A 13,413-nucleotide genomic window follows, 5' to 3' on the forward strand; every position below is an offset into this window, starting at 1 on the left:
TCTGTTTCCCTCTCTCTTTCCCTCCTTGGCGTTCATTCACATGCAAACACAACCACCATAGGAAACACACACACACACACACACACACACACACACACGCACACACACACACACACACACACACACACGCACACACACACACACACACACACACCCACACACACACACACACACACACACACACACACACACACACACACCCACACACACACACACACACACATAGCTTCCCCTCCAGAATCTGCCTCCTACTTACACTCACATTTTTGTTTTCAATTTGCCCACTTGGCATTCCCATGTTGTTTCTTAAAGGACCATGCCAGTGTTTTTCCTCTACAAAGGTACACATTATTATTGGCCAATTTGCAAAGCATAGATTATAAGACAAGAAACTACACGTAAAGATAAAACTAGACACAAACAAAAAAAATAGTTTGTGACGTTTTTGAATGGACATGCTTCATGTCACTCTGTATGAAAACCATCTTGTTTCGATTTGAGTCTACACAAAATTATTTTTGTTGTCCAATTAGGGCACACAACGCTTTTCAGTAAACAAGAAGACTGAGGTTTTATGTCATTTCAGGCTACCTGTAATCATTAGAGTATCCCCGTCTGGTCGCAGGTGTGACATCACCGTCTGCACACAGTGTATGCTGCTCATCTACACACTCACCCCTTTCACTGATTGGTTCTAGCTTCACTTTCATTCATAAAACAGTGATTGTAGGTATAAACAGCCGTTGGTGCAACAGTGCAGTTGGTCCTTGGCACCTTACCAACCACCGCAAGTCACAAAGGCCAAAAGCTATGATTGGTCGGGGTCCGTCTTGTAGCTTCTGTCACAGCAAGAATTTATGAATTTAAGATTGCCTAACCTGACTCAAATTACAAAAATATTGTGTAGGCTGATCTTGGCATTCTCATTTAAGTTTCAAGCAGTGTATTTCTTCATCTAGTCTGACTCAAGTGAAAAAAATGTAAAGAACCCGCGGCAAATAATAATCTGTAAAATATTTAAATGCCTGGAACTGTCAGTCTGAGCTACAGCTGTGGATCTAGATATGAATGCAGCCTTAACTTTTCCTGTTATCATATTTTGTCTCCTCAGGCCACAAGAAGAGGAAAAAATCCCGCGAAGGAGAGAAAACACCAGAGGACATTTCAGAACAGCCTCTGGTGAAAACCTAGCAGTGTGTGTATGAAACAGACCCGAACACTCCATCATCTGATGGTTCTTCAAGTGGTTTGCAAAGACAAATGTGGCTGCTGAACTACAGATATCAGAGTTTTATCTGAAAACAACACCCTCCGAACCCACTGTAGGAGATTATAAAGAGGTCTCATCTCCAGTAATGTACTGAACACGTGGATGGAAGACACCATCTTGTCAAAGTGCAGGGGTGTGCAGCATTGGCAATATGCATTAAACCGTAGTTTCTGATCTTAACAGGTTTTTCATGCTGATGCTCGTATATAAACAAATGACTGTGAATGTAAAAGATTTGTAGTAATAATAGGTTTTTATACACTATATACTCTCCTCATGCGATCACTTCTCCAATGGAGCTAAAGGGAATGACAGTAAAAAGGAAACAGACGGAAGACACCAAAGATGTTGCTGTTTTGTCACATAATCCTCCAAACTGCATCTCAACAGAAGTAAACTGGCTGCTTTGTGTTTGTCCTTTTTCTGTTTCAACATGACAATTGGCTTGAGCTCAAAGCCAGGCCCATAAGGAAATGTTTTATCCAGTTTGGCATGGAAGAACAGAGCCCTGTACTCAGAGCTTAAAAGAGCTAGAATACTGGACTTACATTCGCCAGATGGCCAGAAACACGACTCCAAATAAATGCTTCGTATCTACAGGATGTGTAAATAGGTAACTGTTTGCTAACAATTCACCTAATCAACTTTAAAGGTGACCATATGTCAGTGTTGCATTCACATCCATTCCCTGCAGCCCCCAAGTGGCTAAAAAATCGGTTATTGCAGGTTTAAAAATATGCCTACCAGCAGCTTGTTTGTGTAGTCCAAACACACAAATAATAATGTAAAATAGACCTTAGCGTTGCTAACATGAGATTGGTATCGATCTTCTCATCTAACTCTCTGCAAGAAAATTTAAAAAAGTGTAATTCCCAAATTGGTGAACTGTCCCTTTAACTTTTTGTTACGTTTCCAAACTTCTCTCTGAACATCTCTGTAAGTAGCTTTGTTCTGCGGATTCTCAATGCATTTTGAATGATTTTGTTTTGCTAAATGATCACATAGTGTGGATGTTAGTGTCAGGAGGTCAAAAAATGTTTCAACACCTGTCTCATCACAGCTAATTACTGTATCTTCAAACCTTATTATTTAACAATGATCAGATTGGATTTTTACAGTGGTTCATCATAATTAATTGTTTATTTTGCTTTGTCTGCCACTTATCCAAAAACTACTGTCCTTCTTGTTTTTCTCCTGAGCTCTTCTTTTTCTTTATCTGAGCCTTTTTTTTTTTTAAGAGTTGTAATTTGAATTGCATTTATATACCTCATAAAATTTTCATTTGTTTTGTTCCTTTTTTTGAATTTGGACCTCAGAAGGCTATCAGACTCAGACAAAAGACAGATTGGAGCTGCTTTTCTGGAAAGAGATTTGAGAAACCCTGGGTCAGCCTTTCATTTCAGTTTCTGTTTTATTCACCACGTGATTTATGACCACTGAACCTCGTTAAATAATCATCGCCTGAGCTGAGCTCTTTTTATTAGATCCATTTCAATTATAAATGAACCTCATTTTTTTGGCTTTACTTTATTGGAGATTAAATGAAACTGAGCTGAAGGCTGCAGCAAGTGTTCACCAAAGCACAGTTATGTGTTCTATAAGATGCCTAGATAGTATACGTAAATAGGTTTATGAAGTCAGCAGTCAGCACCTATATTATCTAAACTGGAGACACATACCTCTGAAAGGCTCTATTGTAGTCTCTGAAATATACCTTCACTCGTCAGCGTCTCTATTTTACAATTTGTTTGATTTAATGATATTGTTATCTCCACATTGACAACAGTAATGGGATTTCTGAAACATACTGCAAAAAATGTTGGTATAATTTGAGATGACTAATGTATCCAGTACAACTGTGGATGTTGGCTCACTGTCACACTGTCATGGTTTACTTGGACACTTGTCAAGTCACAAATCAAAATGTCTGCTGTGAAAAAGCTACATTGTCCAGCATGAGGAATTGGGACAGGGCCATTAGTTGATCACATACTCACCTGGCAGAGATACACTGAGCTTAAGATATATATTAGACTGTGGGTTATTAACATGTCTGCTTGTAGTATCTATGATCTCCAAATGAATTAACTTATCCTGGATACATTCTCTCTTGAGGAATAATAGGGGGAACTTGACATTGTGTGGCTTTTATATTAGTGGCTGTTATCATATCACCTATTTGGAAATCAGAATTGACCTTTTTTGAAATCAACAGGTTACTATAAAACAAGTTGTGGAGAAGCAAACATGTTGCTTTCTAAATTCTTACAGGACTTAAATCATGTAGATGGCAACATAGAAGAGCTGAAACAAGTCTTGGTTTGGTGGATTTAATTTTTCTTGCATCACAGAAACCTTCAGTTCCACCCCAGTGTGTGCATAGTGTTCTCACGGTGTCCCTGAGACTGCAGTGTTCTGGATGGGCGTGACTCCATCTGCCTACTTGTGCAGAATCAGATTTGTGCCACTGCAGCATAGAAGAGGTGGAGGAGGAGGAAAGTGGGGATGTGGATAGAAATCTGAAGTTTCAGACCTGACCAATAAGGAGGCGGTTAATGGCCTTTTAATAAAAATATAACAATATAATTTAGGTTGCTGCCTGAACGTACTGCTGCAACACAAACTGTGTTTTGGTGGGTCACCTGCATTGAAGAGCTGCATTTGTTTCATTGGAGGTTCAGAAGGTCTAAATATGTCTGAATAGTTTTTGTGGGTTCCTTAGGAAACAGGCAAATACAATCATCAACTTTAAAAATCCTGAAAATTGCCATCAGCAGCCTCTCCCAGCAGTACTGGCTTTTAAAGACCCAAAAAGATCCATCGCAAGCTGGGGACAATGAAAAAGAAGGAGGGGTGCTTTTTAACTCCGCTCATTGGCTAATGTCACAGGCGGAGGAGACAGAGGGAACATCCCTCCTGGCTGCAATATATCAAACCTGCTGAGTCACTTTGCTGCATTGGAGCACCGACCACAGCCTATCAACATCATCTTTTGAGGTCAAAGACAGACAAAAACTGTTCCTGCTGCAGGATGTTGTTGATTAGATTGTAGGTTTGACGGATACATTTCCCTGCTGCAGATCCATTAGATCTTTGGTTATCAGGATGTGTTCCTAAAGAGTCCGAGATCAGTTTTCACAATTTCTGCTATGAGCCAATATAATCGCAGATTGCTGCTTAGTAAAAATGTGCATTGCTTTCAGCTGTTTTGCTGTATTTTGTAATAGAATGACCTGCGTGGAAGAGATGTTTTGGGAGAGAATATAACAACTTGATACTTGTAAAATAGAAAGCAACTATGTATGGTATTTTGCATCAAAATATACACAGAAATATAAAGCTCCACAACATACTGAACTTCAATAGTCTCCAGTCTTTTATTATTATTTTATATTAAAGAGTAAGTCTGGAGATTCTATGTTTATCCTATTGTCAACAAATGCCCTACATCCACTACATTTCAGAAGGAAAGCGCTGCTTAAAGTAACGTTTGAAAACACTTACAGTGCTTTCTTTTGGTCTTTTCATGGGATTTAAGGGAAACCTCAAAATATAGAATATTTTGAGTCTTATGTAACTGGTAAAACTTAAATACTACTTCAAGAAAGTGCAAAACAAAGCTGGTGTTGCATGTTCAACACAATTATAAAGGACACAATGAACATCATAATCTTAATTTTCTTGTTTGTTTCTTCGCACGTTTGGAGACTATTGCTTTTATACATGTAGATATTTTAGATACTGTGCTGCATAGAAAAGGTTTTATGGGGGGAAAAAATAAAAAATAAAAATAAAAACAGGCACAAAGCAAATATTTGGTTCTTGTGTTTTATAGTTTATTTCTGTAGGAACACACATACTGTTGTGTGTACAAACAACACCAAATAATAGGAGTGTTCTTGTGTGGCTAACAAGAGTCAGCCTCAGAGGTCTGATGAGAGAGGCTTTCTGTAACACAATAAGGGCACTGCAGGGTGGAAAGAAAACAACAAAGAGAGGCAAGGTGATTTTGTTCACTGATGGCACAAAGTCGCTTTCTGAACTTCAACTACCATTAGGATCTTCTACATAGCTGCACAGGTATGACAAGGCAAAACCTACAACAACAGGCACATGCATTACCTTTAAGTGAGCTTTAAACCCGGTCACGTGGCAGAGACAATAACTCAGAATGCCTCTCTGTAGATTTCACATAAGAAATATCCTTATGCACAATTTGTTACTTCATATAGGTGCTCAGTGCTTATGCAGTAAATAGTAGGAGCTTCGAGAGTGATTACATCTATTGACATTAACAGCATTTTGTTTAATTCTACAGAAGTATCATATTTAATACCTTGAAATGCTATAAATGATTGACCTGTAATTGATTAAAAAAAAAAAAAAAAACTTCTGATTTTTTTTTTGTGACCCTAAATGCTTTGGATATCACGAAAACACCTTTGTGTATGAAGCTCTGTTAGACAGTGAGACCTGGCTGTGTGCCTTCAAGTGTCTTCCTAAAGTAATTGCACCTCCCAAAGGTTCAGAACAGAAAATCATCCGTCCTCTCATTGATTCAACTGCAAAATCCCCGCTGCAGTTCAAACAATCAGAGGTCTGGATAGGCAGGGGAGGGGTACAAGGGCACACACATGATGATACTTCCTGTGGCGCACAGGAGGCAGGAAATGGGCGGACAGGAGCATCCTTTACTGGACCTTAGTGACGGCATCGTGGATGGACTGAGCGACATAGTCGATGTTCTTGGTGGTCAGACCGCACATGTTGATGCGACCGCTGGCCATCAGGTACACGTGCTTCTCTTTGATCATGTACTCCACCTGTTTGGCTGTAAGACACAACAGAGTGAAGATGAAGAACTGATGCTTAATGCTTTGTTACACTTTGGGAGTTTACTATAAAACAGCTATAAAACATTTCAGTTTTATTTTAAAGATGAAAATACTGAGATATTAAAACATGGTAACAAAAACAGAGAAATTGGAAAGGGTAAGAAACATGAGCAGTCAGACCATCATAAATGTTTTTTGTGAGTAAGTACAATGAGTGAGTACAATGTTGGGAAACTGGCTTAAACCAGAACAATAATAACCCAGAGTTATCCTTTTTATCCTGTTTGTACATAAGAAAGAATTCCAACCAGACTTTGTCATGTTTGCACTTGATTAATGTTAATACTTTACTTTACTAACCTGTCTAATGTTAATATTCTACATGAGGACAACAGGATGGTCCATGGGTATAATGGTAAAAGTGCTTATAAACAGTCTAGTGAATAAACTCCGGTGCAGTTGGTAGGGACTAGGGGTGTGACGAGACACGATACTGGGTTCCCGAGAAAGAGACAAGACAAGATTTTAACACTATTTTAAAGAAATTTTCAATGCTGAATTATATTAAATTTTGGAGCATTAGAACATTTAATTTCCTGCATTCTGGTGATTTTTTTGCACCAATTTCTGGTGGAAATGTTTGGATTTATGTACAGGGAAACAAAACTCAGGTGACAATGACAATTCAAAATATAATAGAATACAATGCAGTAAGGCTGTCAGGCATTCGGTGTTGCTTTCAGATATGTTTTCTCCTGCAGATCAGCTTTTCTCATTTAATATCATCCCTGCTGAGTCAACACACATGTAGGCATGGTTTAGTCTTCCCTCCTCTTTTGTGTCTTTTGTTTGAGAAAGTAACCTCTTTAAATGGGCATGTGGCCCCTTTTCACCTTCCTCGGAATTCTCTTCTCCCCACACAAGAGGCCTAGGCCTCAGTTAAACACACCGGCTTGCCCCGCCTCTCTCTCTGTCTCCCCCCTCGCCCATATACTCCACTTTCTCCACCAGCAGTACGTTTTATAAAGTCGCCTAAAAGACACAGAACTCGTCTTTTTCCACCCGCGATCCGTTATGACGGCAGCAGGTGAGCCGATTGTGGGCTTGTTAATGACGCAGCCCATCAAACAACTGAAACCACCATCTGCACCCTGTGTGTTCACTGCTGCTTCAGCTGGTCCTTGCTCGTAAAGTGTAATTTCAACCGCGACTTGTAACGTCATCAGCTACCAAGTTTTTAACTGAGTAAAGTCTGTGTGAGTGAACACATGCGCAAAAGACGACCGCCATCACCCCGCGCGTGCCCCCGATGCCATCGTCCATCCCGAAGTTTCAATAGACATCATCTGATGGAAATTTTGTAGACATCGCCCAACCCTAGTTCGCTCCGTAAGTCGACATTATCAGTCATATATTTGTTTTTCCACTTATGGGGTAGGTTGTGTGGCGTGACCTTTTTCAAACATTCTGTGGGTGTAACAGCATGTGCAAAATGTCAATTGAGTGAGTCACTCGATCCTGCTTTTAACACGATGAGAAATCTTGGCATGTTTTAATCTCGTCACAACCCTAGTAGGAACACTTCACCTCAGCAGATAATTGCTGACACAAACTAAGGGTGATATGTTCATTCACTTAGCAACCCTTTTAATTCACAGGATTTCTGGATGTGCCTCTGTGTATGTGCACGTGAGCGAGAGAAACGCTTTTCACTTACGGTTCAGGCCGGTGAAGCTAAACATGCCGATTTGCTGGGTGATGTGTTCCCAGGTCCCCGGGGTGCCCAGACTCTGCAGCTTGGTCTTAAGCTGATCCCTCATCAACAGCACACGGTCTGCCATGGTCTTCACATTACCCTTCCTACAGAGAGGAGCGGAGAGAAGACAGAAACTTGTCTAAAGTTGACTCTTTAGCTGAGATACATTAAGTTCACCTTGATGTTCTCAAAGCCCTAATAGTTGCATGTACAGTACCTTTTCTCATTCGCATACCTGTGTGCTAGATGGATAAATTACAGATATGCGACACTGCACATGTCAGTGGTGGAACAAAATGATGATGATTCAATTTACTCACAATAGAGTGTTAATTATTTGGGGAAAAGTGAATGATTCCAGACATGTTAACATTTAATATTAAGTATTTCAAATGCATACAATTAACATAATGTGGCAACACTTGGCAGCAAACGCAACTGCAGAAGTGAGTTAGCTAATACTAACTGGCTAATACTGTAAATGTCAACAGCAGGAGCATACCATTCAGCGAAGAGCTCGGGGCTGTTGAGGGTCTTGCTGACGATGCGTGCTCCCTGAGACGGTGGGTTGGACCAAGTCGTCCTGACAATCTTCTCCATCTGAGACAGGATGCGGGTCAGGTTCTCGCTGTCCTGGGCAACCACGGTCAGGTTGCCAACTCTCTCATCTGATAACAGCAGATGTATGAGTGAGGTTTCTATTAACAATGTGCAAACTGTGTGCATGTATAAAATGTTTTTGGGGGTTAACCCTATTTTTGGCCACCCAGGACTTCATAAAAAGGTGTGTGCAAGTCTTTAGGTGTGTGCATATCATGTGTACGCACTGTAAAGGCCGAAGTTTTTGGAGAAGGACTGAGCTACAAACAGCTCAAAACCCTCTGAGACAAAGAAGCGAATGGCCCAGGCATCTTTATCCAGACTGCCAGAGGCGAAACCCTGGTAAGCTGAGTCAAAGAACACAAACAAGTTCCTCCTCTATAGAAAAGGAGACAAAAAATTACAAAATATAACAAGGAACAACAGTAAAACATGAGAAAACACTTCTTCACAATGATGTAATACGCAGAACAGCTTTGGCTACAGTACATGCTTTACTCAATGGAAGAGCCTGAAAACAGAGACAGAATGTGTTAAAGGCATGCGACACCTCTAACACCGTTACATGTATATGAACACCGTCTTACCTTCATGATCTCTGCGATCTTCTTCCACTCCTCCTGGGTCGGGTCGGTGCCGGTGGGGTTGTGCGCACAGGCGTGGAGGACAAAGATTGAGTGTTCTGGAGCTTTCTGTTGAGATAGAAAGAGTCAGATCAAATAAAATAACCATGTTGAAATATTAATCGTCTGAATGCTGTTTTCAGAGGCCTTTCAATGAATGATGCTCAAGTGGAGGTTTTGGTTAAATTATCAGTCTCTTTTAAAACCAGTCTACTTATGGTACAGTATTAACTGGAAGTTGTTAATCAGTAATATGTTACAAACATCACTAGCGTGTGCATCAATGTGATGTAAGAGGCAAACACAAGTAACGGGACAAAGTGAGATTTTTAGTCACATGTCACAGTCTAGTCATGCTGACAATTTCCCTAAGAGTCTGTAACATCCATTAGTTAACCCAAAATAGCTACATTTTTGAGAGCTACAATTTTTTAACCTAATAGTGGCCTTTTCCCTCCATTTCAGCCTTGGAAGCAACCAGAAATTCCACATTATGTTTCTACCATTCTTGTTTCACTTAGTGTTACAGAATACCTACAACTGTTTAAAAAGTTTTATATGATTACCCGTTACCTAAACTTTTTATAAACAGGGATAATTAGATGGTACGCGGTGATTTTTTTGTTGCGTCATTGCGACGTGGAAATGCACGCCCTTCCTCACCTCCAGGTCATCCACAAGCCCGGAGAAGTCTAGGCCCCTATTAGCAGCATCCCAGTAGTGGTAGGGACGGATGTCTTTGAAGCCAGCATCAGCAAACACAGCATTGTGGTTCTCTGGGAGGAAGAAGAACATCCAGCAGATGTTTAAAACATTCACACATCTCAAATCAAATATGAAATGGGCTGTGAGCCTTATTACTAATGTCCATTCATCAAGAACAGTATAAATTTAAGGCAACGTTACATTACTGAAGATTTCACATTTCAGGCTGCAGCAAATGTTCGAAGACATTTGAGAATGTAGAGCACTTGATTTCCATATTACAGTAGTACCCTGTTACTTGCTGTTCAGCTGTTTACTAACCCCACGTGGGCGCTGAGACGTAGACGGGCGTGGCTGTGTTGTTGACGCCGTTGTACCAACGCCGCAGGAACTCTGCCCCGATCCTCAAGGCACCTGTGCCACCCAGAGACTGGACCCCTCCCACCTGAGAGAGAAGGCAGCAGGAGGGAAACAGGAAGAATATGAAAAGAATAAAGATGGTAAAAATGGTTAAACATTTGCTAAATGAAACAACTCAGGAATGTAAAAAATAATTTAAACCATTGGTTAAATTTTAATGAGATTTATTCTTTAAAATATTAAAATGAAGGACATATCACAGATTATAAAAGCCCAGGATACAATCGCTTTAATCTGTTCTGTACCTCTCACACACACAAACCAAATGGATATTGATCTTCTCATCAGACTCTGGTTATGAAGGTAAACAAGCATATTTCCCAAAATGTTGGAGTGTTTCTTTAAGATTTATTTTAAAATGGTTACTGTTGTAATTCAGGGGGTGCATACACTGTTGACTGTACACATGCAGCCTCAACAGCTTAGTCTGACTTAAATGTTGACCCGGTTTAGGACAATGTTCAAATAAGTGTCTCACCCTGTTTTCCTTGATAGCGGGGCTGTCGTCTCCCAGGGCGACCTTGGAGGAGGCGGAGCGGAATTCGGGCAGACCGAGGATGGGCAGGTACTCGTGGTTCAGGCTGTCGTCCTCCACAATCAGCCGTTCCACCTTCTTCACCACCGGCAGCACCCAGGGCTGGCAGTCATCTGTACGGTAAGCTGGAGAGAACACAAAGCAGCACAGCACCTTATCAACAAGCCACAAAGCCTTCTAGTTCCAGCTTTAAGACTGGTGACAGTAATGCAGAAAGTTAGTCACAGCTGGATTTCAATCTGGACAAAAAACTACAAAGATTTTAGCTTTTCTGTTGTGCTCTGAAAAACTATAGTTCACAAATTTGTACTCCAACAAAGTGTTTCCAGTCATCCAAAACATGATTATGTTCAATTGTATTCTTAAGTACTTGCACAAAAAATGTTTTGTATTTGTTCCTGTGCTATTGTCTGTGGAAGTCTATTGGAGGGATGAACAACATTACTCCAAAAGATATTCCCTCATTTATATAACCACCTTTCATTTAATCAGGTAATCTCATTGAGCTCAAGATCTATTTTGCAAGAGATGCCTGAGTACAGGAGATATGTTCCTTCACTATTTTATTCAGCGTTTTACCTTTACTTTAATCTGTCTGAAATTATAACACATAGTGAGACATAGCGAGTGAGTGAGTGAGTGAGTGAGTCAAATAATATTTGATTGTATGTCATGTCACACACTCTCTGAAGGTCGCCCTTAACAGCCAGACTAAATTAGGTGTGTGTGTGTGCACATATTTGACTCCTTAAGAACTCTCCGTCATACTGTATGAGGGCCTGTGCAGAGCTGTATCAAATATCAGGCCTTCACCACAGCTGCAGATGGTCACTACGGTCAAACAAGTAGATTATCACTATTTGCCTAATTTAGGGTGCCACCAAAGAGATAAAGGATTGAGGAAACAGTGATTACAATATAAGACTTTCAACAGTTCAGAGCCAAAATTGCAGAGCGCCATGGCTCATGGCATCGGAGTATAAGATGTGGATCAAGTGGCAAAAGGTCTTTCAGGACTGACTTTCCACAAAGTACAAATCTAGATCAGCTAGAGGTTTAAAAAGTAAAAGTAGGCAATGAGGTGCAAAAGTTCAGCTAATGAGTACATATTGCACCAAAGGACAAGGTGATCTATAATAACCCTGTAAGGTAGCTGGGTCACTCCTCACCAGGTACGTTTGCCTGTTGAGGAGTGTTTAGCTGTCTGTTAACTTAATATCGATATCATTATATAAGACTACATATCTTGTGGGATTTTGGTCATTTTGATGTTTTCTTGGACTTAAATGATTAACTTTCTATAAAGTTACAGCTTTCTGAAGTCATTAAAGATGAATTAAATGAATAATGATGTTTGTTTTTGTTATTTTTAAAATGTCAAGGATAACAAATTCCAAGACTTGTTTGTTATCATCTATTGTTTTTTTTCTGAAAAAGGTAATTTATTCAAATTCTCTAGACCATGGAGGAAAGAGCATACATGTTGTTATTAACCCACAGCAAGTCCAGCTAGCTGTAGTATTGGTTGGCACGAGTTCCTCCAACCCTATGACAATAATACATATTAGAATATATTAATAGATTACATATCAGAATAACTAGAAAGTGGCTCTGGTAGTGAATGATGCGTTCAAGGACACAGGTGAGACAGTGGAAGTATGCGGGAACCCTGCTGTATATTTCACATCCTGACAAACAGTCTCTAGTCTATTCAACTGCTTTTGAGTAAACAGTGAAAGAGTAGGGTTCTGTTTTCCTAAAGCGTCCTTTCCTCCAGTATCAGAGATGTAGCAACTGTAACTTGAGTGTTGAGTTAGCTTCTCTTGTCAGCATAAATGCTAACTGTCAACTCGTTAGCTTCACTGCTAGCTTGTACCGAAGGTCAAATCAAAAGAGCTGCTAATGTTTGACAGCATGAGAACACCAGCACCACGTCAAATGTTTACACTCAAACCTTAATAGCTGAGGAAAAGCAAGCTCAACCGCTGGTGTGCTGCTAACATGAAATAAGAGAAAGTTTCAGTAGCCTACTTCATCTAACGGAACCCCAATAATCATGCTCAAACCCCATTGGCTCACAGAACTAGGAAGAACCGCAATTGGAGGCTTGGCGACTCACCGTCAGCAAGCTAACTTAGCTTTAGCATTAGCGGGTAGCGGGCAGCGACCATCTCTTACCTCCAACTCCCAGGTTCACCTTCTGCGGGTGGCTGTCCTCCCTGAAATCAGCAGTCAGTTTGAAGACCGCTACCGGCGGGGCCTGCGGGACATCGCTGAATATGGACATGGCTCAGGGCACGGCAGATGATCCCGGTGCTTCCAGCGACGGGTGGAGTGAGAGACGGGGCGGTTTCACCTTCACCCAGCTGGTTTAGGACAAGCAGAAATAGGCTTCAATTCGGCAGCCAATAGGAAGGTACGTAACACTGACGCAGCCCTGAGATAGCCAATGAGAGCACAGTAATGGAAATAATAATACAACATTGTTTTATATTTTTCATATGTATTTATTTAATATATGTATTCATATTTAATCGTTTGCCTCTTTTTCATTTACATTATATTTTATATATTTAAAGTGTATATGTAATAGTTATTCATCACTAAACTAAAAGTAGGACCAAACTCTTACTCAGAATATACACCGATCAGCCATAACATTATGAACA

General features: G+C 40.3%; 2 protein-coding genes across 2 annotated transcripts in view; one reads left to right on the forward strand and one right to left on the reverse strand.

Moving 5' to 3' along the window:
• LOC123970207 (metal transporter CNNM1-like) overlaps positions 1–1,557 on the forward strand; it is a 16,698-nt gene extending 15,141 nt beyond the window's left edge. The window contains exon 10 of the mRNA XM_046048126.1: positions 1,112–1,557. Within this exon, the coding sequence (XP_045904082.1) occupies positions 1,112–1,191 (80 nt within the window). The 3' untranslated portion in view covers positions 1,192–1,557. The remainder of the gene's footprint in view (positions 1–1,111) is intronic.
• Positions 1,558–5,084: 3,527 nt separating this feature from the next.
• On the reverse strand, positions 5,085–13,114 carry LOC123970214 (aspartate aminotransferase, cytoplasmic-like). The gene is made up of 9 exons (XM_046048138.1): positions 12,923–13,114; positions 10,688–10,869; positions 10,111–10,234; positions 9,748–9,860; positions 9,049–9,153; positions 8,689–8,839; positions 8,364–8,529; positions 7,823–7,965; positions 5,085–6,101 (listed from the first exon to the last, which is right to left on the reverse strand). Exons 1-9 carry the CDS (start codon positions 13,029–13,031, stop codon positions 5,962–5,964), a joined length of 1,233 nt encoding a protein of 410 aa, XP_045904094.1. The 5' UTR covers positions 13,032–13,114; the 3' UTR covers positions 5,085–5,961.
• Between the last annotated feature and the right edge of the window lie 299 nt (positions 13,115–13,413).

The sequence above is a fragment of the Micropterus dolomieu genome, linkage group LG01 (assembly GCF_021292245.1).
Source record: "Micropterus dolomieu isolate WLL.071019.BEF.003 ecotype Adirondacks linkage group LG01, ASM2129224v1, whole genome shotgun sequence".
In the NCBI taxonomy this organism is placed as follows: Eukaryota; Metazoa; Chordata; class Actinopteri; order Centrarchiformes; family Centrarchidae; genus Micropterus; species Micropterus dolomieu.